The sequence below is a fragment of the Ursus americanus genome, chromosome 18 (assembly GCF_024610735.1).
Source record: "Ursus americanus isolate L20-20 chromosome 18, mUrsAme1.1.p, whole genome shotgun sequence".
NCBI classification, from domain to species: domain Eukaryota; kingdom Metazoa; phylum Chordata; class Mammalia; order Carnivora; family Ursidae; genus Ursus; species Ursus americanus.
In genome coordinates this window covers 20,377,701-20,397,844 of record NC_142144.1, presented here as the reverse complement: position 1 = coordinate 20,397,844, position 20,144 = coordinate 20,377,701, and the positions used below count along the sequence as shown (strand labels likewise).

At 42.8% G+C, this 20,144-nt stretch overlaps 1 protein-coding gene across 5 annotated transcripts in view; it reads left to right on the top strand.

The window, feature by feature from the left end:
- SNX30 (sorting nexin family member 30) overlaps positions 1-20,144 on the top strand; it is a 110,341-nt gene that overhangs the window by 39,239 nt on the left and 50,958 nt on the right. For all 5 annotated transcript variants that reach the window (XR_015727345.1, XM_045814795.2, XM_045814793.2 and 2 more), the window contains exons 2-3: positions 9,461-9,652; positions 18,546-18,656. Coding sequence is in view for 4 of the 5 variants with exons in the window: in XM_045814795.2 (XP_045670751.2) it covers positions 9,461-9,652; positions 18,546-18,656 (303 nt within the window). In the remaining variant the exon portion in view is untranslated. The remainder of the gene's footprint in view (positions 1-9,460; positions 9,653-18,545; positions 18,657-20,144) is intronic.

The window sequence follows — 20,144 nt, the reverse complement described above, 5'->3', positions numbered from 1 at the left end:
CAGAACGCCGGGATCACGCCCTGAGCCGAAGGCAGACGCTTAACCGCTGTGCCACCCAGGCGCCCCAAGATTTCATTCTTTTTTTTATGGCTGAATAATATTCCACTGTGTATGTGCACCACATCTTCTGTATCCATTCATCTATAGGTGGACACTTGGGTTGCTTCCATATCTTGACTATTGTAAATAATGCTACTCTAAACATTGGGGTGCATTTATCTTTTTGAATTAGCGTTTTCATATCCTTTGGGTAAATATCCAGTAGTGGAAATACTACATCATATGGTGATTCTATTTTTAATTTTGGGGCTGCCCAAGTGGCTGCCCAGTTTGCATTCCCATCAACAGTGCACAGGGTTCCTTTTCTCCACATCCTCACCAACACCTGCTGGTTCTTGTGTTTTTTAGTTTAGCCTTTCTTTTCTTTTTTCTTTTTCTTTCTTTCTTTCTTTCTTTCTTTCTTTCTTTCTTTCTTTCTCCCTTTCTTTCTTTCTTTCTTTCTTTCTTTCTTTCTTTCTTTCTTTCTTTCTTTCTTTCAGATTTTATTTGACACTGAAAGAGAGAGAGAGAGAACACACAAGCAGGGAGAGCAGCAGGCCGAGGGAGAAGCAGGCTCCTTGCTAAGGGAGCCTGATGTGGGCTTGATCCCAGAACCCTGGGATTACAACCTGAGCAGAAGGCAGACACCCAACCAACTGAGCCACCCAGGTGCCCTGAGTTTAACCATTCTGACAGGTGTGAGGTGATTATCTCATGGTTTTGATTTGCAGTTCCCTGATGATGAGTGATGATGAACATCTTTTCATGTGTCTGTTGACCATCTGTAGGTCTTCTTTGAAGAAATGTCTGTTCATGTCTTCTGCCCATTTTTAAATTGGATTTTTGTTGTTACTATTTTTGGTGTTGATTGTATAAGTTCTTTGTATATTTTGGATATTAACTCCTTATCAGATATATCATTTCCAACTATCTTCTCCCATTTGGTGGGTTGTCTTTTTGTTTTGTTGATGATTTCTTTTGCTGTGCAAAAGTTTTTTTATTTTGGTATAGTCCCAGTAGTTTCATTTTGCTTTTGTTTCCCTTGCCAAAGGAGACCTATCTATAAAAATGTTTCTCTGACTGATGTCAGAGATATTACTGCCTATGTTTTCTTCTAAGAAATTTATGATTTTGGGTCTCACATTAATCCATCTTGCATTTATTTTTGTGTATGGTATAAGAAAGTGGTCCAGTTTTGTTCTTTTGCATGTAGCTGTCCAATTTTTCCAGCACCATTTGTTGAAGAGACTGTCTTTTCCCCCTTGCATATTCTTGCTTCCTTTGTCATAGATTAATTGACCACATAATCATGGATTTATTTCTGGGCTCTCTATTCTGATCCACCGATGTGTCTATTTTTATGCCAGTACCATACTGTTTTGATTACTGTGGCTTTGTCATACATCTTGAAATCTGGGATTGTGATGCCTCCAGCTTTGTTCTTCAAGATTGATTTGGCTGTTTGGGATCTTTGTGGTTCCGTGCAAATGTTAGGATTATTTGTACTAGTTCTGTGAAAAATGCTGTTGGTATTTTTCTAGGAGTTGCATTAAATTTGTAGGTCGCTTTGGGTAGTATGGGCATTTTAACAGTATTTGTTCTCCCAATCCATGAGCATGGAATATTTTTCCATTTGTGTTATCTTCAATTTCTTTCATCAGCGTTTTCTAGTTTTCAGAGTATAGATCTTTTACCTCCTTGGTTAAGTTTATTCCTAGGTAGTTTATTATTTTTGGTGCAATTGTAAATGGGATTGTTTCCTTAATTTCTTTTTCTGCTGCTTCATGATTAGTGTATAGAAATGTAACTGTGAAGAAGTTTCACTTCTTAGGAACTTTACTTTTTTATAAGATTTTAAAAATTTAATGTATTTGAGAGAGAGGGAGAGTCAGGAGGGGAGGGGAGAGAGAATCTCCTGCGGATCCTGTGCCGGGAGCCGATCCTGATGAGAGGCTTGATCTCATGACCCTGAGATCATGACCTGAGCCACAACCAAGAGTCAGGTGCTCAACCATTCGAGCCACCCACATGCCCCTTAGGAACTTTACTTTTATTTCTTAATTTTACTTAGAGATTTTAATGGAGTGGCTGATACCAATTCACTACCAGTGGATGATACCAATAAGCATTTTGGTAGTTGTATAAGGACATGATTATATCCAACAATGATTATATAATCAGTTAATGTAGTAAGTTGCATTAATACATTTCCTAATGTTAAATTATTCTTGATTTCCTTGAACATATTTGACTTGATCCTGGTATATTCTTTTTAAAAATTTTTTTAATATACCACTTACTGTCACTTTATTGACAGTGTTTATGCTTGTATCTGATTTCCTTTTCTGTCCTAATATTTTTATATCAGATATAGTTAATCCTCATAAAATGATTTAAAAGGTTTCTCCATTTTTTAAAAGTATGCGTCTTAGAGTGTTTGAATAAAACAGAACTTAACTTCGTGATATTCAGTGGCACTCAGCTGTGCAACCATGGGGCTTAGCTTACCTTTTAGTAAAAGTTCTCTGACAACAGTCCTGTGGTTATTTATTGAGATTTTCTACCTCAACTAAATTTCATTTTGTCTATGTATTTTCCTAGAAAGGCGTCTATCTCATATAGACTTATAAGTTTATTGGCATAGTTATTCATAGCATATCCTTATAATTTATAATCATACATAGAGGTAAAGTTTAAATAGTTATTGCCTACTCCCCTCCCTCTGCCCCTTCTGTATTAATCAGGTTTCCTAAGTTGTTTTATCTAGCTTATCTTTTAGAAGGCTTGTAATTTTTACTCCTTTATGTTTTCAATTTATACTTTAACTTTTTTATTCCTTTTTCCAGTTTTGACTTTTTTTTTTTTTAAATGGGAGCACAAAGTAGATGTGGTCTAAAGTGTTCTATTTCATGGGCTAAACCTTTTTCAAATACATATATTTATCTACTCTTGAGGACTGTGCTACTTTCTTTGTATTTTGGTCTTGAGTCTGAATGATGAGTTAACATAGGCTGGGTATATTTTTAGGTTTTCTTTTGTCTGATGAGGTAATGCAGGCCTGCCATTTGCCTCCTATGAGAGCAAGTGAATTATTGGATCCCCTCTGTTTCTCCATGATGTTAGAATTGTCTTCTTGGATCTTAGATTGAGTTGAGTAATCATTTGACAGATGAGTTGAGTGATTTGTCAGTGGGGAAAAGTCAGAAGGAAGAAAGCCAGGGTCCTGGTTAGTTGCTCTAGAAATTTGGCTTCATTTCTCTCTGTGTCTGGATCCAGCATAGCCTGGCTTCCTTCTTGTTTCGGGTGTTCTCCCCATCTCAGTAGGGCCTAGCTCCTTCAGTTTGCTGTCTTGTCTGGCTTGTGCTTGGTGTGGACCCCCCCAAGGCAACTGACTAGCTGCCTTCACGTTCCTCTGACCTTTGTCTTGCATTTGCATCTCCACCCTTCACAGAGAGAGGAAGCCCTGTGGCCAGGCCTCCCTCTACTGGTGGTCCTCACATGGCCTGTTTGCCTGTGTGTGGCATCCCCTTGCGCACAGCAGCCAGCCACTCTGGTGGTCCTTCTCTGCCCCACTGTTGGCCCTTCACACTCCCCACCCCCCAGAAGATTGCACTTTCAAATTAGAGTGTACGTGAGGGCTTCAGGGCATTCTCTACTTCTTTGGTAACCTTGATAACCTTAAGTGACCTAAGGGACATGGGTTAAAAGATACCTCCTAGTTCTTTCCTCACTTGTGTCCCAGTTAGATACAGTTGAAAACCTTTGGGAATTTTGGCATTTGGATGGCATGCTTGCTGGTTTCCAGTCTGGTCTGATTCCAGTCACTGCTTTGCTTTTTCTTTTTTCCCCCCTGCTGCTCTTTCTTTTCCATTCTCTGGGTTGTTAAGTTAGTATCTGGAGAATGGAAAGAGGGAGAAAGCAAAGGTGTGTGTGCCCAGCTCATGGAGTTTATCTAGGAGTCTAGATTTGTATGTTTAAATGAGTGTGTAACATTCCTATTAATGTAAACACAATCCTTTCCTGGTTATTGAGCCCTTGGGATTTTTCCAGGGTTCATTCTGTGTTCTTTGTTCTGTTATGAGCATCTTTGAACAGAACATTTTTGGGATTTTCCCTTTGAATGTATTCTCTAAAGTGGGCTTAAATTCAACATTACAACAAAGTCAACAATCGAGAGTGTTCTGTTCAGTTTGTTTAGGACATACTCATTCTTCAAGCACCTTCTGTGTGCTTGACAGGAGGGGGGAATGGAGACAAGTCAGGTACAGTGTGGGCCTTCTCCCCTTCAGGATAAGGATGTGTCAAGCTCTTCTGAAACTAGATTATCGTGTTGCCCACATTCCTCTAATAGTATCAAAAAGAGTTAGAGTATTTAAGCATGACTTTTTTTTTTAAAGGTTTTATTAGTCACCAGGTGCTCATCACAAGTGCCCTCCTTAATCCCCATCACCTATTTCACCCATTCCCCGCCCACCTCCCCTCTGGTAACCATCAGTTTGTTCTCTGCAGTTAAGAGTCTGTTTCCTGATTTGTGTCTTTTTTTTTCCTCCTAAGCATGACTTTTAAAAAATTAAGTCCATATTGGCTCACACTTTCTTTTCATAAGCCATATGTATAATGTAAAATAGAGTTTTGCCAATGACTTATGTTAATTTAATAATCTATCTCATGGCTGGCTGACTACAACGTAGGTCTTATAACTGAAATTCTTTCAACCAGAGGGGTTTCTGAGACAGCTTGTGTATGTATTTCTCTTCCTAGGTAGACAGGGGTAGAGGGGGAGAAGAAATTCACTTATAACTCAAACCTGCATAAGTGAGAATTGGTATTTTGGAACAATGAGAAGTTTTCATTTATTTATCAGCTGTGTAGTTGCAATTTTCACAAGGGTTACTGTAGCTACAGTAAAATCATTAAGGAAAGTGTATTTGAGGCACCAACTCTGACTCTTGATACAATTTTTATTTTCAGCAGCATTTATTAAGTGTCTGTTGTGAACCCAGCCCCATAGTCTCTTGGGGGGTGCAAGAGTACTTGCAGACAAGTTGATTTCACTTTTTTTTTTTTTAGTATGTTAATAGTGGTGTAGCACCCACTCTGTTCCAGGCACTGTTCCAATTGCTTCCGTATACTAACTCACTCAATCCCATTATACCCATTTCATAAATGAGGAAACTAGGGCATGGAGAGATTAAGAAACTTGCTGAAGTCACACGGCTTGTAAATAGTGGAACTGGGCTTCAGAACTGCCTAGTCATTGCTAGGCTCCCTTTCCTTGTCATTCAACAGATATTTATTGAGTACCTTCTATTGGCAAGGGATTGAGTTGGATCATTTCTAAGACTCATTCATTCATCAGGTACTTATTGAGTACCTACTATGTGCCAGAGCATAGAGGAGTGAATAAGACAATGTCTCTGCTCTTTTCAGACAATCAGTCAATACATAATAAGTTGTCAGATAGTGATATCTGTGACTAACATAAAGCCAGGGAAGGGGCTGGAAAGTGATAGGAGGGGTGCAGGGATATTTTTAGATTTTGTGGCTGAGAAGGCCTCTCTGAGTTGGTATCATCTGAGCAGAAACTGGTTTGAAGAGAGGAGCCAGCCGCACGGGAACGTGAGGACAGAGGAGTGATCCAGGTAGAGTAGGCAACGAATACGGAAGCCCTGAGGGCTAAAGGAGCCAAGACCTGTGCATCTGGAGTGGGAGGAGCTAGGGGAGAACGTCAAGGATGAGGTCAGGGAGAATGATGAGGTCCCATTGGTCCTTACGGGTTGTGGGAGGGAATTTGGATTTCATTCTGAATGCGATTGGATGTCTTGGAGAGTTTTGAGCAGGAGAGTGACATGCTTTGATTTTTCAAAGGGCTCTCTGGCTGCAGGGTGGAAGCCTGACTATAGGGTAGTGAAAATGAAACAGGAGGCTTTTGTGTTGAGCCAAGGATTCTCTCACGTCTTGCATTCTGTGATTCCTGCTGGTCAGAAAGGTGCTGCCATTCCACAGAGCCTGCTCTCGAACTTAGGTCTCTCAGCATAGCACACCTGCTGCTAGAGGACTCTGACCTCTGTCCTTTTCCTCCTAAGATTTTCATATTTTCCTTCCACATTGACTCCTCATGGAAACCGTATCTTGAGGGGGAGTCATTGGGGCATAACTTGTAGTAAGACCCTAAGGGAAATGTTAGCTTTCCTTGATTGGTGTTAAAAACAGAAGCTTCATATTTTCCCAGAAGGATTTATGGCCAGAGAATGGGGCATTGTTGGGTTGGAAAAAGCCACACAGAAGACATTCAGCTTAATAAGAACCTTGAACTCGGAACTAGAAACCTGGGTTCCGCTCTTAGCATAGCGATGACTAGCTTCCCTTGGACATGATACGTGACCTTTTGGAGGCTGCCTCCTTCTCTGTAGAGACGGTATCTTGTCTTGCCAACCTGACGAGGCTGCCCAGAGCTGCGGTGAAGTAAGAACGTGGAAGCACTGTGTACACATGTGCCATGGCAAGCCCAGCTGGCGGGGTCCAGTTTTAGGGAATCGTAGACATTTCTAGTTCATTGGCTATTCGTATGCACTTACATAATAGCCTGGGAAATACCTAATGGTCAGGGTGCGAGAGTTTCCCTGGTCACACTGTCCCAGGAGGAAGGACTCTTCGTGTGACAAGATCTGTTTGACTCTCCCCTCCCCTCCCCCACCCCCATGAACTGACTTGAGAACAAGTTAACTTCCCGCTGTCCGGCCGAGACATCTCAGACCTTTGTGTGAGCTGTTTTTGGAAAGTTATTGGCAGCGGTCCCCAGAGCAAAGGTCAGGCGAGTTGGCTTGGAGTCACCGGGAGACCTGCAAACAGACAGCCAGCCAGCCACGCGCACGACACACACACAGGTGAACAGGGCACAGTCGGCTGTCAGGGACTCGTGGTGTTTGTGGATGTTACCTATAAATAAATGATTAAAACCGTGAAAACTGCTTCAGTGGAAATACCTTCAAAGTGGATTGAGAAGATGGACTAATCCTGTCAGGGGGCAGATCAAGGAAGGATTCCAAGAGGAGGGGGCATTTGAGCAGATTCCAGTGAGGTACTCGGAGACCACCTCATAAAAAAGAGGGGTTGCTTTGCAAGCAAAGGTGAGGGGTAGGAAACAGCATGGTGGGTTCTGGAACTGATGCCATGAGAAACAAGACTGGTAAGATCCTTTTAGGCCAGACGGTGGAAGGCTGCTGTCAGAGCCTGTTTTGGCTTATCTGACTAAAGGTTTTGAGTTCTTTCTTTCTCTTGTGCAATGTTCAGCCATCAGTAGAGCCGATCTGGGGCCCCATGTGCTAGTGTTGATGAAATGTAAGCAAGGGTGGACCCCTGCAATGCCTAGCATGGCCTTGCCTGAGGTCAGTGAAACGAGGGAGGCACGGTGGTTATCAGAGTTCCAGAGAAGATGTCCTTTCGGATCCCCAGACACTGGGGTATGGACGGTGCACGCCCTGTGGTGTGTGTCTGCTGACAGAGCAGTCAGATCAGCTGGTCGCTGCTGCTACTTGACTCTGCAGGCCTGTCCACACCGAGAGCAGCTGCCATGGGGTTTGACAAGCCCCCGGGCTGAGGAGGAGTGGAGAGTGGGGTCTATTCCCACAAGTATCTTCTGTGAAAACGGTATCCGTTCAGTAGTTACAAAAATATTTTTGGCATTGCGTAAATATGCATGTGATTAAATTCTCTACAGTCCGTAGAAATGGAGACAAAGGAAGGTGGCTTATCTGCTTACTTTCCATCATCCCCTGAGTTGGGTGACATTGCCCTTGACTCCAGACCATACTTCCCTCTGCCTTGTCACAGCCCTCTTCCCAGATGTCCCGTGATTGGCTGGAGCTCATGGATGTGACTGCTAGGTTGACCTCTCGTTTCCTCTGTGTTCTCTTATCTGGGGGCTAAGTCAAATCCAACCTACATACGAGAAGAAAGAATTCAGGGAAGGCATCGCCCCACCCTCAGCCTGTGACCTGATGACCAACAGGTGAAGGATGTTTCCAAGGTCTTTTCCATGGTGTCATGTCACTTTCTTGCCTTATTTCTGTCTTTGCCTCCTGATGAATCTCTGGGGACGTTCAGATGCTTTCACATCTGCTAGACAGAGCCTTGTCTGTTATTAAACCTAAACACCAAGAAAGGTAAGACCGCACCTTTTTGGATATTGTAGGAACATAACTTAATCAAGGGCGCTCCTCCTAAGGCCTAAAGAGGAAGAGTCCATAATTTTAAAATGTTTCTTTCTCTTTCTTTTCTGGCATTTGTACACCTCCCCCCCTTTTAAAGCTTTTATAAAATTGTGGATAGATTTACACATAGACAAACGTGTCATGAACCTGCAAGTCCCAGCTTCAACAGTTATCAACTCTGGGACATATCTCGTATCATCTATATCCCCGTCTACCTACGCATCATTATTTTGAAGCAAATACCACACATCCTATCATTTCATCCATGCATATTTTAGCATATATTCCTAAGAGATGAAGGCTTTGTAAAATCATAATATTTCTATTATCATGCCTGATAATTCCTTGATATCTGCAAATAACTGATCAATATTCACATTTCCCCGAATATTGCAGAATCTGCTAACACTTTGTTTTAATCAGGATCCACTGCGATTGTTGCTCAGTCTCTAAATTGCTTCGCGTCTCTAGGTGCTCCTCTGTCTTTTTTTTTTTTTCTCCCCTCCTTGCAGTTCATTTATTGAAGAAACTGGGTCTTCGGATCTCTTTAATTTCACACAGTGTGGGTTTCTGTTGATGGCATCTTTATACTATGGTTTGACACCTCCCTCACTCCTCTGTATTTCCTATAAACCGATGTTGTGTCTAGAGATTCGTTCAGGATTCAGATGCAATTTTTTGGCAAGTACCCTCTTTAGGCATCGGCGCGAACTTCCTTTTGGAGGGTATACTGTTCACTTGTCTCTTTGTGATGGTTGATTGAGTTTTTAAATGTGCCAAGTATTTAAGATGGTTCAGATCTGTTCCTGTTTACCTGGGCCCAGGTGGTGGTCTTGAGAAAGGGGGAGAAAGAGAATGCGCTTGTTGGGGTGCTCATGGCGTTCTCTGTCGATGTCTGACTGGGGGAGGGGGCGCTGTTCCGTTCTCTGCCCCTGGGCTGGGTGCTTCCGGACGCCGCTCCAGTGCTTGCTGGAAGATGAGCAGCATGAATTTGGCGTAGAGCACTCCCATGGTTTGTTTCCCTCTGTCCCAGAAGACCTGTTCGCTTAAGAAACACTTAGTAAGTGGAGGCTCAGTGTCTTCGAACGTTCACTTTTGTAGGTAGAGGTGTTTCTTGGTTTGGCTACGTGAGCCGAGCCACTTCTGCTGATGTTCTCCAGAGAACGTGTTTTCGTTTTAATTGTAAGGTGACTCTTTTCCTCTTTCAGGATCTCATTTTGCCCAACGGTGGTACTCCGGCAGGTACTTCCAGTCCCGCTTCTTCATCCTCCCTTCTCAACAGACTTCAGCTGGATGATGACATCGATGGTGAGACCAGAGATCTCTTTGTCACAGTTGACGATCCCAAGAAGCATGTCTGCACGATGGAGACCTACATCACGTATAGAATCACCACCAAAGTAGGTCCCTTCATTATCTTCTGCCCCCGTGGAGTGGTCTGGGTGAGCTGAAGACCTACCATCATGATGCCTGCCTCCCTTTCTCCCTCTCTTTGTAGGACTCTGTTCACCTTCCTTCCAATGGTGGGTGTGGCTTTTTGAGAGAATGGATGTTTTCAGATTAAAAGGATTCTATGTGAATTTTTTACTTTAAAATGAAGGAGAAATTGTGACTATAGTCCTTCAAATAAAACATTTATTTTTTTTAGATTTTATTTTTATTTATTTGACAGCAAGAGAGGGAACACAAGCAGGGGGAGTGGGAGAGGAAGAAGCAGGCTCATAGCAGAGGAGCCCGTTGTGGGGCTCGATCCCAGGACCCCGGGATCACGCCCTGAGCCAAAGGCAGACGTTTAACGACTAAGCCACCCAGGCGCCCCTCAAATAAAACATTTAATCCCTCTCCTTTCACTTATTTTTGCTCATGATACTATTTAACATGTTAGTATCATATTACTATTGAAATTGATGAATCATTGTATCATCCTAAATCTCTGGTGAGACCGTGATTGTAATTTGGCATAATTGGAATGGATCACAGGGGGAGGGGTGTAAGAGAAGGATGGGAATGAAGACTGATTGCCTTTCTGTTCTGTGCCATGTGGGTGGTCAGCAGGGGGCTGAGATTGACACAGTGACCCTCAAAGGTAGATCTTGTAGGTATAATTTTAGAGATGAGGATATTGAAGAAAAAAATTAAAGGATCATGGATACAAAGTTGGTAACCAGGATTCTAACTTGAATTTTTATGACTGTCAAGTCCACATTTCTATTTTCAAACCCATACTCTTTAACCTAATTCCACTTACAAAAGAATAACTTTAATGTGTCATTTTTTACTCTTGAAAATTATTTATTAAATTATTAAATTATATTATTAAAACAGCACTACAATTTTAGGTTTTGAGCAGGGTTTCTCATCCTTGGCAGCAATGACTTTTTGGACTGAATAGTTCTTTGTTGTAGGGGGGTGTCCCCTACATTGTAGGGTGTTTACCAGCACCCCCTGCCTCTGTCCCCTAGATGCCAATAGTACCCTCCCCCAACCCTCAGTGGAGACAACCAAAATTGTCTCCAGACATTGCCAAGTATTCCCTGGGGCACAGCGTTACTCCTGGTCGAGAGTCACTGATCCGGAGGAAGAGCAAAAATATTTATACTATTAGGAGAAAATATACATGATCACTTTATATATATTAATATATATGTATACTTCTAACTTGTGTTACTTGATTACCAATTTATTGTAAAAGGATATGTTAAAAAAGAAACCCAAAATGGAGTTGCTTGCCCCCCACTACAGCAAACCAAGAATTATAGTTTCAACCTATCCTAGGAGTCATAACTTTATATTTTTGAATAAAGAAAGTGTTTTATTCAGGAAACCGTCCTGTTTGTTGGTACTCTCCTCCACCACAAGCCACGTGATGAAGCAGGGTTTACAGATATTTGTAGAAGTTTTAATAGATTGAGAGCACCTTTGTGGAGGGTATTAAGAGAAACATTTATGATCATCTGTCTCTTCTGTGCCTTTTCTCTTTTTCATTATCGAAGATAACATTTTTTACTATGAAAATTTTAGTAGGTTCTGTACTTGTCTAAATTCTTTGGAGGGAAAAAGCAGAGAATAAAATACACTCGAATTCTGTCTCTTCATCTTTTATTGGATGACAATGCTATATTTTAAAAATTATGCAAGTATTATAAATACATTATTGCGAACAATCAAGTAAACGATGATACAGACCAAATATAAGCCTTCCTTAGCCCTCCTCACTTACGTTGTTCTTGCCAAAAACAACCGTTGCTAAAATTTGGTTGTTTCCATTCTTTTTTTGTATTTACATATGCACATATATAGTTAAAATATATGTAATTCAGATTTCACTATAATATTGTTTTCTAACCTTCCCCTCTACAGTATTTTTGAAGGCTTTTCCATGTTCGAATGAATAGAGAGCTTAGTTTTTCGATCTCTGCCCAATTATTTATGCAGTGATTATGCAGTATCTTTTCTCTGTGGACATGTAAGCCTTTCTCAGGTATTTCTTTGATATTCCTTCCCTGTCCTTTCTGCACCTGGTTCACATTTGAAAACTTGTCTATGTACGTGTGCACACGCACGTGCACGCACACAGTCTCCCCCCATCCCCCTGGCCCCAGGGTGCCTGCTGCTTCCCAGGCGTGGCTAGGCCCTTAAATGTATGTTAGATCCTCAGAGGTCCTAGGTTGATATATGTATTCCCGTGAATTCTTTCCACTCCACCCCCCCCCACCGCCCCCAGGCTCAACTTATTTTTTACGTTGTAGTCAGCGAAATGCAAAACCTGTTTTTCTTGAATTTATGCTCTAAACAGCTGAAGGACAAGGTGACTGCCTAGCTGGCACGGCAGTGCTTGCCTGCCTTCACATTTTGCCCCCCTGCTTGACTCCTCTGCCCTGCAGTCGACCTCCCCCACCTCCTGCAATGCTAGTCCTGCAGGACCTCTGTTCCCAGAGTCACAAGCTGACGCACGCGCTCTGCTGTGCCTCTTCTCTTTCCTTCCTTCCTCATTCTTTTCCCTCGGTGTTCTTATTTCGGTCCCTTCTTCCTGGGGTTGATATTTTCTAAGTCAGAACTCTTCCAACTTCCAGTTCCCCGTGTTCCCTTGACTGTGACGCCACCACCCCTTGGTGAACTCGTTGCAGAATTAAGTTTTACTTCTTACTGTCAATTCTATCTCAAACCAGAGTCCTTTTCTTTTCCTGTGGCAGGTAGCGACACCAGGTTTAATATCTTGGAACCTTCTTTCTGAACGTTGCATTAAAGCATAGTTACATACACAGGAACGCAGGGTCTCACACACTGATCTTGCCCTGGGACCTCCACTTCTGCTGTGGTTCTCAAGCAAGGTTAATGGTCACAGGACGAGGTTGTACAAATACTTTAATACCTGGAGCTTTGACTCTCCTTCCTAATTCAGATTTCTGATGACCAAAGCTGGACAAAGTACAGAGCTGCTTTTGCCTGAGCTAAAATGAACCTACGGCTGAGAGCCAACATAGGCAAAGCAATGTACTCAAATCTAAGTCATGGGTCCCTTTCCTCTCCAATGGTGGGAAGCCAGGCCGGCCTTCTCAGGGCAAGTGGATCCTGGCTCTTTTCTCTGCAGGCTCCTAGAAAGTATCATCATCAGATTAGCTAATTACTGAGCACTTAACCATGTGCTTGTACTTTTTGGTCATAGAAAACCTTTTCTTTTATATAAGTAATATGTGCTTATTGTAGAGAAACTAGAAAACTCAAGGAAGCTAAAACAATAAAATAAAAGAACACCAATGAGCTCACCAGCCAGAAATAGTCAGTTATAAATTTCTGAACTATTTATGTCCATTTACAAAAATGAGCATTTTGCACACTGCCCATTCACTTCATGTGTTGGGCACCTTTCTGTACTAGTAAATGCCAGCAAGCACACCTTTATGTTATCATTCCTTTTTTTTTTTTTTTGAAGATTTATTTATTTGAGAGAGAGCGGGGGGGGGGGGGGGGGAGAGGGAGAGAGAGAACCTCAAGCAGACTCCCTACTGAGCACAGAGCCTGACCGTGCTATCGTTTTCTAAGACTGCAACAGTGTTCTGCTATATGGACGAGCCATCAACTTATTTTGTGGTGAGTCCTTTAAATATATTGCCAGTTAATCCACACTCAATGAGGGAGGTACTGGTGGTGGTTTTCTTTGCGGATGAGGAAACTGAGACACAGACCTACTAAGAAAGTTACTCCAAGACACACAACTGGTAAGTGGCGGAGCTAGAACTCGAATCCAGCTCTGTCTGTGGCAGTGCTTCCAACAGGCATGATTTTCAAGAGAGGGATGGCTCTGCCCCACTCCCCCCAGCTCTCTCTGCTCGGTCTGCTACCTGGCCTTTAGGAGCCGTCTTCCTTCTGTCTCTTACCCCATCGCCTTAGTAATCCCAAGTGTTCCGCCCCAACTAGCTCCCCTTTTTAGATACCTCCGTGGTCCACAGAGGCTAGACACCACTCAGAGGCCAAGGTTGCATGAGGATGACAAAGCGAGCTTTTAGATTTGACGACAAGAGGGTTATGGATGACTGGTGGGCGCACTCTCCCTGGGGTGGTGGGCAGAAGCCAGTGTGCTGTGGGGTTTGAGTGAGTGAGGAGGACAAGACCTGTGTGTTGGTGGTTTGGCAGTGAAGAGAGAACGGGAGCTGGAGGAAGTGTGGATTTGGGCTGGAGGGGGGACTTGTTGTTTGGTTTGAAGGATGGACGGGACTTGTGTGAGGGCGCAGCAGCTGGCGTTGCTAGAGAAGGAGACACGAAGGTGAGAGTGGAGAGCAGGATGGAAGCCGCCGCCGAGCAGGGGCGAGGAGAGCAGCCTGAGCAGAGGTGGAGGGAGCAGTGGCCTCTGATGGGGGAGGTGTACTTCTTCCATTGTTTCTAGTGGAAGCGGGAAGTTTTTGTTTTGGTTTGTTTTGTTCTTTGTGGCGGGAAGTTGAGGGTTCTGTGCTTCTAGCGGCAGTTTTCTCTGGGAATAGGCGACGAAGTCTCTGCGAAGCGCTCCCGGGAGGTTTCGAAGTAAGGCGGGGAGGGTTCCACAACTTTACAGGCTTTGCATCAACCGACGTGGGAGGCAGTTGACGGAGGAAGTACGAGAAGACCGCCGGGCAGTGTGGAGGCTTTTAGTGTGTTTGCCCGCTTTGTCTTTCCTCCGGGAGTGACACAGCCGCTGTGCTACAGCAGGAAGCGCACGGTGGCACTTTTTCCAGTCGGGTGGACGGTAGGGAAGGGACGTTGAGGATAGTGGCAAAGAAGAGGCGGAAGTCATGGGTTATGGAATTGATGCCGAATAAGGAAGGGGGTGAAGATAGGAGTGGACAAGAACGCCGCGAACTGTAGGTCCCAAGAGGCTGGAAAACCAGGGGTCTTGGGCAGTGGACGGGTCTGAAATACGGGAGGCGCTGGTTGGAGAGAGGGAGGTCTGACTTTCTGCCCGATGACAGTCTGAGGGGAGGCAATGGGAGTGGAAGGAGAAGCTGCTGGCCCAGAGGTGGGTGTCGTGGGTGCGAACACACAGATCTCGAGGGCACCCAGGTCATGTAGGGGCTTTGGAGAGGAAGCCCCTTTGGCACTAGAATCCTCTGGGAATCAGGAACAGGATGGGGTGTCAGTAGATGACAGGTGTGAGAGGGACAGAGATGTAGGTATCTTGACGGCATGAGCCTCGAAAGGGTTTACACAGGGCCGTGGAGCAGTGGAGGTGAGGAGCAGTGCGGAGCGAGGGGGAGAGCAACAGCAACTCTTGGTCTTGGAGGGCCCGGGGCAGAGCGGGTGAGATGTGGGAAAACGAGCAGCTTTCCACCTGCTGGGCCAGCAGGGAGGCTGTAGTCTCTGGGGAGAGCCGGTGTTCAGACTCTGAACAGCTGGGAGAACTACAGGAGTTTATAACGTACGGAGTGGGTGTTCTAGAAGACTTGGTGTGAAGCTCAGACATAGGGAGCCCCGAGGAGCATGAGAAGAGACCAGAAGCCTCTCTGGTCATTACTCTCGGGTATTCTCTTCGGATAGCAGTGCTTTGAAGCAGAATGAGATTAGCTGGCTAATATCTGACAAGGGAAGAGGAGGTCCCTTTGCGGGGAAGGGGGCAATCACCCAGACTTCATAGGGTCCAGTTGTGGCCTGGACAGATGGCACTTCTGAGGAAGACCAGACCTCTCCAGAGTGAACTGGCTGTACATTTGAGATTGAATGGGAATTCTCTGGAAGGGCTGCAGGCCACAGTCGCTAGGCGCATCAGCTCCTGGGGAGTAAGAGTTCCTCTGTGATTAAAGTGAGGCCCAATGGACAGGTGCTCTGCAGGATGATTGATTGCCCTGTGGCTCTGTGCTAGGTCTTTGAAAGTGTTGAATTTACCAAAGAATAAAAATTAATTTTTTTTTTTTAATCGGCAGGGGTGCCTGGATAGTCATGGGATGGTGGCAAAAAGAATATTCTTCGTACAGCTCTTGTGCTCAGTTACCTATTTGTAGATCTGACTTTAGGTGTGTACCCATGACCTTGTGATCTTCTGGGGCATTCTGGATTATGGATCGTGGTGTGGAAGGACCCAGAACAAAGCAGTGTAATGCTTGTCCCTGATTATGGAATTGTGGGTGTATACTTCTCTCTTTTTATTGTTATTAGAAAATAGAGCTTTGCTTTATTTTCCTTGCTCAGTTAGACCCTAAATTTCACAGAGGAAAAATTTACTACAGACTCATAGTTGGCATTTTATTGGACTGCATATTTTATGAGTACTGTGAGTCTTATAACTGACTGGATTTCTCTCCAGAAGTTCACAGTAATGTCTGTGGCCCATTTTTAGCAAGTGCGCAGAATTCTACAGTGAGTGTCTCTTGCTAGCCTCGTTCCTGGCTCTACTTTTTCTGTCTGTCCTTGTTTTTTCTTGATCTTTCTCACCTACTTCTAATTTATGTCATTTAATCATATTTCATGTATCTCTGTATCTTTTCTAGAACAATTTGTGGTGGAAGTAAGTAAAACAAATATTGGGTCAGAGAGTGTGTGCATCCTTCTGCTTCATGATGATTTTTTTCTTATTGCTTTCCAGCGCATCAAACAAATTGTTATTTAATCCATTATGTCCATAAAAGAACTTTTAAAAAATAAACATTTTTATGTGTGACTATGAAAGTATTAGAATGGTAGAAAATTTGAAAATAAGGATGAGTATAAAGAGGACAGTTCTCATGAGTTCTAGATCTTTCCTAACTTTTTATATCCACATTTTTAACACTAATGAAATCATAATGTGTGTGCAATTAATTTCTAGTCTTGCTGTTTTCTCTTAAAAGTATATCGAAGTGTATTTGTTATTAGATGTCTTATGGGGTGCCTGGGTGGCTCAGTTGGCTAAGTGTCTGCTTTCAGCTCAGGTGTCCCTTTCCTGAAGTTTTAAAATAAGTATGTCTAACCTGAATAAGTGGAAGGGGAGCAAGAGCCAGTTCCCCCAAAGTAAATTGTTTACAGCAGAAAGAAAACTTGTGTTTAATCATACTGTTCTTTGTAGTTACCAAATATTGGTTTCCAAGTTAAGAATGTTACATAAACTATAATTCATGAAATGGATTTGCAAAAGCGTAATAAAGAGAAGTGATCAGTTGATATCATGTAACATTTGGGAAGGCAAAAAGTAGAGCCCTCCATCAGTACATTTACAATGAAAATGAGTTGCATTCGTCACACATCAAAGTTGACCTTTCGTGGGCGCCTCATCTTGACAGGTCCTCAGACAGAGCCTGTTGGGAGGCTCTGTGCGGTTTTGAAGGATGTCCCTTCCAACCCTCTTCTTGCTGTTGAGAAAACCTAGGCTCCAGGAGGCTTAGTGTCTCAGGAATCTGGTAGGTGCTAGGACTGCCCACACACAGGCTTCTTCTCACCCAGCCTCGGGAGGGATGCCCTTCAAACTGACATCACCCTTATGCACGAAAATTCATCAGCAGTGATTTGTTCTTTGAATTTAAGCATTCTTCCCCCCCCCCCCAATTCTGTAGTGCTAATTCCTTTGGGGAGTCTTCTAATCACAAATACTTAGGTTGAATGAATTTCCTCACCTGTTCCCACTCATACCCTCTGTCATAGGGGAAGGTTGTATGCATGGGACTTAGAAAACAGGAGAAGAGATTGAGGAAGAGTTAACTGAGGCTCAGTCTAAGACGGAGTCCTTTAACTTCAAAATTTTGTTCAGACTGTGTGAGCATGGGTTTTGGGGAGGATGAAATCATAATTTTCAATGCCAGAGGTGTTCACAGCTTTTTCTTTGATGGATGACTCTTGTTTATATGTTTTTAAGATTTTTCTTGGTGTCATGGATTAAAATGGACTTTTGTCCTGAAAGAATAAATTTATAAAATGTAGCTTGAACCATTTTTATTTTGACCTTTCATTTCCGAGAGTTATGACTGTCATATAGTCTGTACCCTTATAGGGAGAAATAGTTTAGCTGAGACACAATTTTAGTTTGGGCAAATTAAATGTGTAAAAATCTTGTTTTGGCATAAATTAATTTCATTTTATTTAACATTGGTTTTCATTATCAAAGTGCTGCAATCACATTTCAGAAAACTTAAATTCAAGAAAAGGGATGACTGATGTAAAACATTAAATGCTTAAAAAAATGGGAGGAAAAAAGAAAAAGGATGAGATTAATATTTTCCTGTAATACAATGACATTTTGGTGTGATTTCCTTCTAGATTTTTTTTTTCTTATCACTTGAAATACAATATAGTGCCAAGGTTATGGATCTGGCAGAATATGGCGGACGAGGCAAATCCTTTTCTGTGTTCATCCCGTCTGGCCGGCTCCTCAGTGAGCAGGTGTTCTCTTAACTCTTTTTGCTTGTCTCCCCTCTGCCTATTGGTAAAGCTTGTCAGCATATGTAGCAGAAGGTGGAGACTTAATTTCTTTTAAAAGATACATGGATCGGCATTCAGTAGCAATATCCTCAGTGGAATTATCCTGCTAAAAGAAATCCTCAAAGGTAAGCCTGGAGGAAATGAATCAAATGTTTCTAAACACATTCTGAGGGGTAGTTGAATTCCATTTCCTAAGGATAGAAAAAAAAAAAACCCCTCAACATTTCCATTCTAGATCCTTGACTTTTGAACTGGGCCCTGGGGGCCTGGACTCATCATTTTATGTTGGTAATTGATGCCTTTTGGCTGGTGTTCTGGTGGAAGGAAAGTGTGTTCTTGTCCAGCGTGGTTACTCAAAGAAAGCTTTTTTCCTTCCTTTCTGCCAAGATATGCTACTATTCCCTTATGCTCATTTTGTTCCATTCTTCTTATTTGCAGAGTACACGGGTGGAGTTTGACCTTCCAGAATATTCTGTCCGTCGAAGGTACCAGGATTTTGACTGGCTGAGGAACAAACTGGAGGAATCCCAGCCCACTCATCTCATTCCCGTAGGTACTAAGTCATTGCAACTTTTTCCTCTTTTCCTGCATCGTCTTTCCTGAGAATGTTCACTCAACTCTCACCCCTAAATTCAGGGCAGAGTCTGCCTGACATACCACGTTTTCCCATCACATGTACGTAAGACATTCTCATGGATACTGTCTAATCTATTTCACCCTTGAGGTTTTGGTTTCTGGTTTGCTGTCATCATGCTGGTTTCTTCAGTGGCGTGGGGGTAGGTTTTCACTTTCATTATGACAATTTTTTTGAGGAATGGAGAGTTCTAATTCCTATTTGCTGCCTCTTTAAAGACTGTCTGTTTCACCCTTCTAGACACTGTTCTTGAGGTTTGGGTGGCTGCCACCAGGTGAAGAACGATGCCTCACATTACAACTGGCTGGGCTTTCTTTAGACACGGGTAATTCGGGAAGCAGGAATCTTGTACACAACCCACTCAACCCCAGTTTTTCACTTAAAAAACCAAAAGGCACCTAACTCCATTTCTTGAAGCAGCATAATATTTGTCTATTGCCTATATCTACGCATTTAAAAAAACAGAACTAGAACAAATAAAATTTAAAAGACTACTTACACCAACATACATATTGAATGCTTTTCTGACTACTTTTTTTTTCCCCCAGTAGAAATAATAACCATTTAGACCCCAGATGTTTCTTTGGGCTTTGGGGGCATTGGTGCAACTTAGGTCATAAAACTCTTCAGAGGGCTTTATCTTTCAGTAAAAACCTTGGTTGAATAACTTCTTAGCACTTGTCAATCTTCGTGTTACGAATGCTTCTTCCGGTGCTTTTCTCCCACGGTTGAAAGAGGCTGCATATATTGTGGTAGAGATGATGGGACTTGCCTGGGACCGCATCCTTTCTCAGGGGAAGAAACTCATCTTTAAACAGTAGGAACTGTTCCTTAAAATAGGATCGTAATTTGGCGAAATTGGCAGCTAGTGAATTTTTTTTTAAGTAGACTTTTTATTTGAGAACAGTTTTAGATTTCCAGAATTACTGTGACGATGGTGCAGTGAATTCTCATATACCCCACACCTGGTTTTGCTTGACATTTTACATTAGTGTGGCGCATTTGTCACAGTTAATGAGCCAGTAATGATGACTTATGATTGACTAAAAGTCCTTTATTCACATTTCCTCAGTTTCGCCTAATGTCCTTTTCCTGTTTGAGGAGCCCATCTAGGATGTCACCTTCCGTGTCTCCTTGGTTGTGATAGTTTCTCAGCCTTTCCTTGTTTTCAGTGACTGACAGTTTTGAGGAGTACTCGTCAGGCATTTTGTAGAATGTCTCTCAGTTGAGATTTGTCTGATGTTTTTCTCATGATTATATTGGGGTCACATGTTTTGGGAGGAAAAGTGCCATTCTCATCCCGTCATACGAATGGTACATACTGTCAACAGTATTTATCACTGTTGAGGTTAACCCAGATCACCTTATTTGATATAGTTCTTGTCGGGTTTCTCCACTGTACA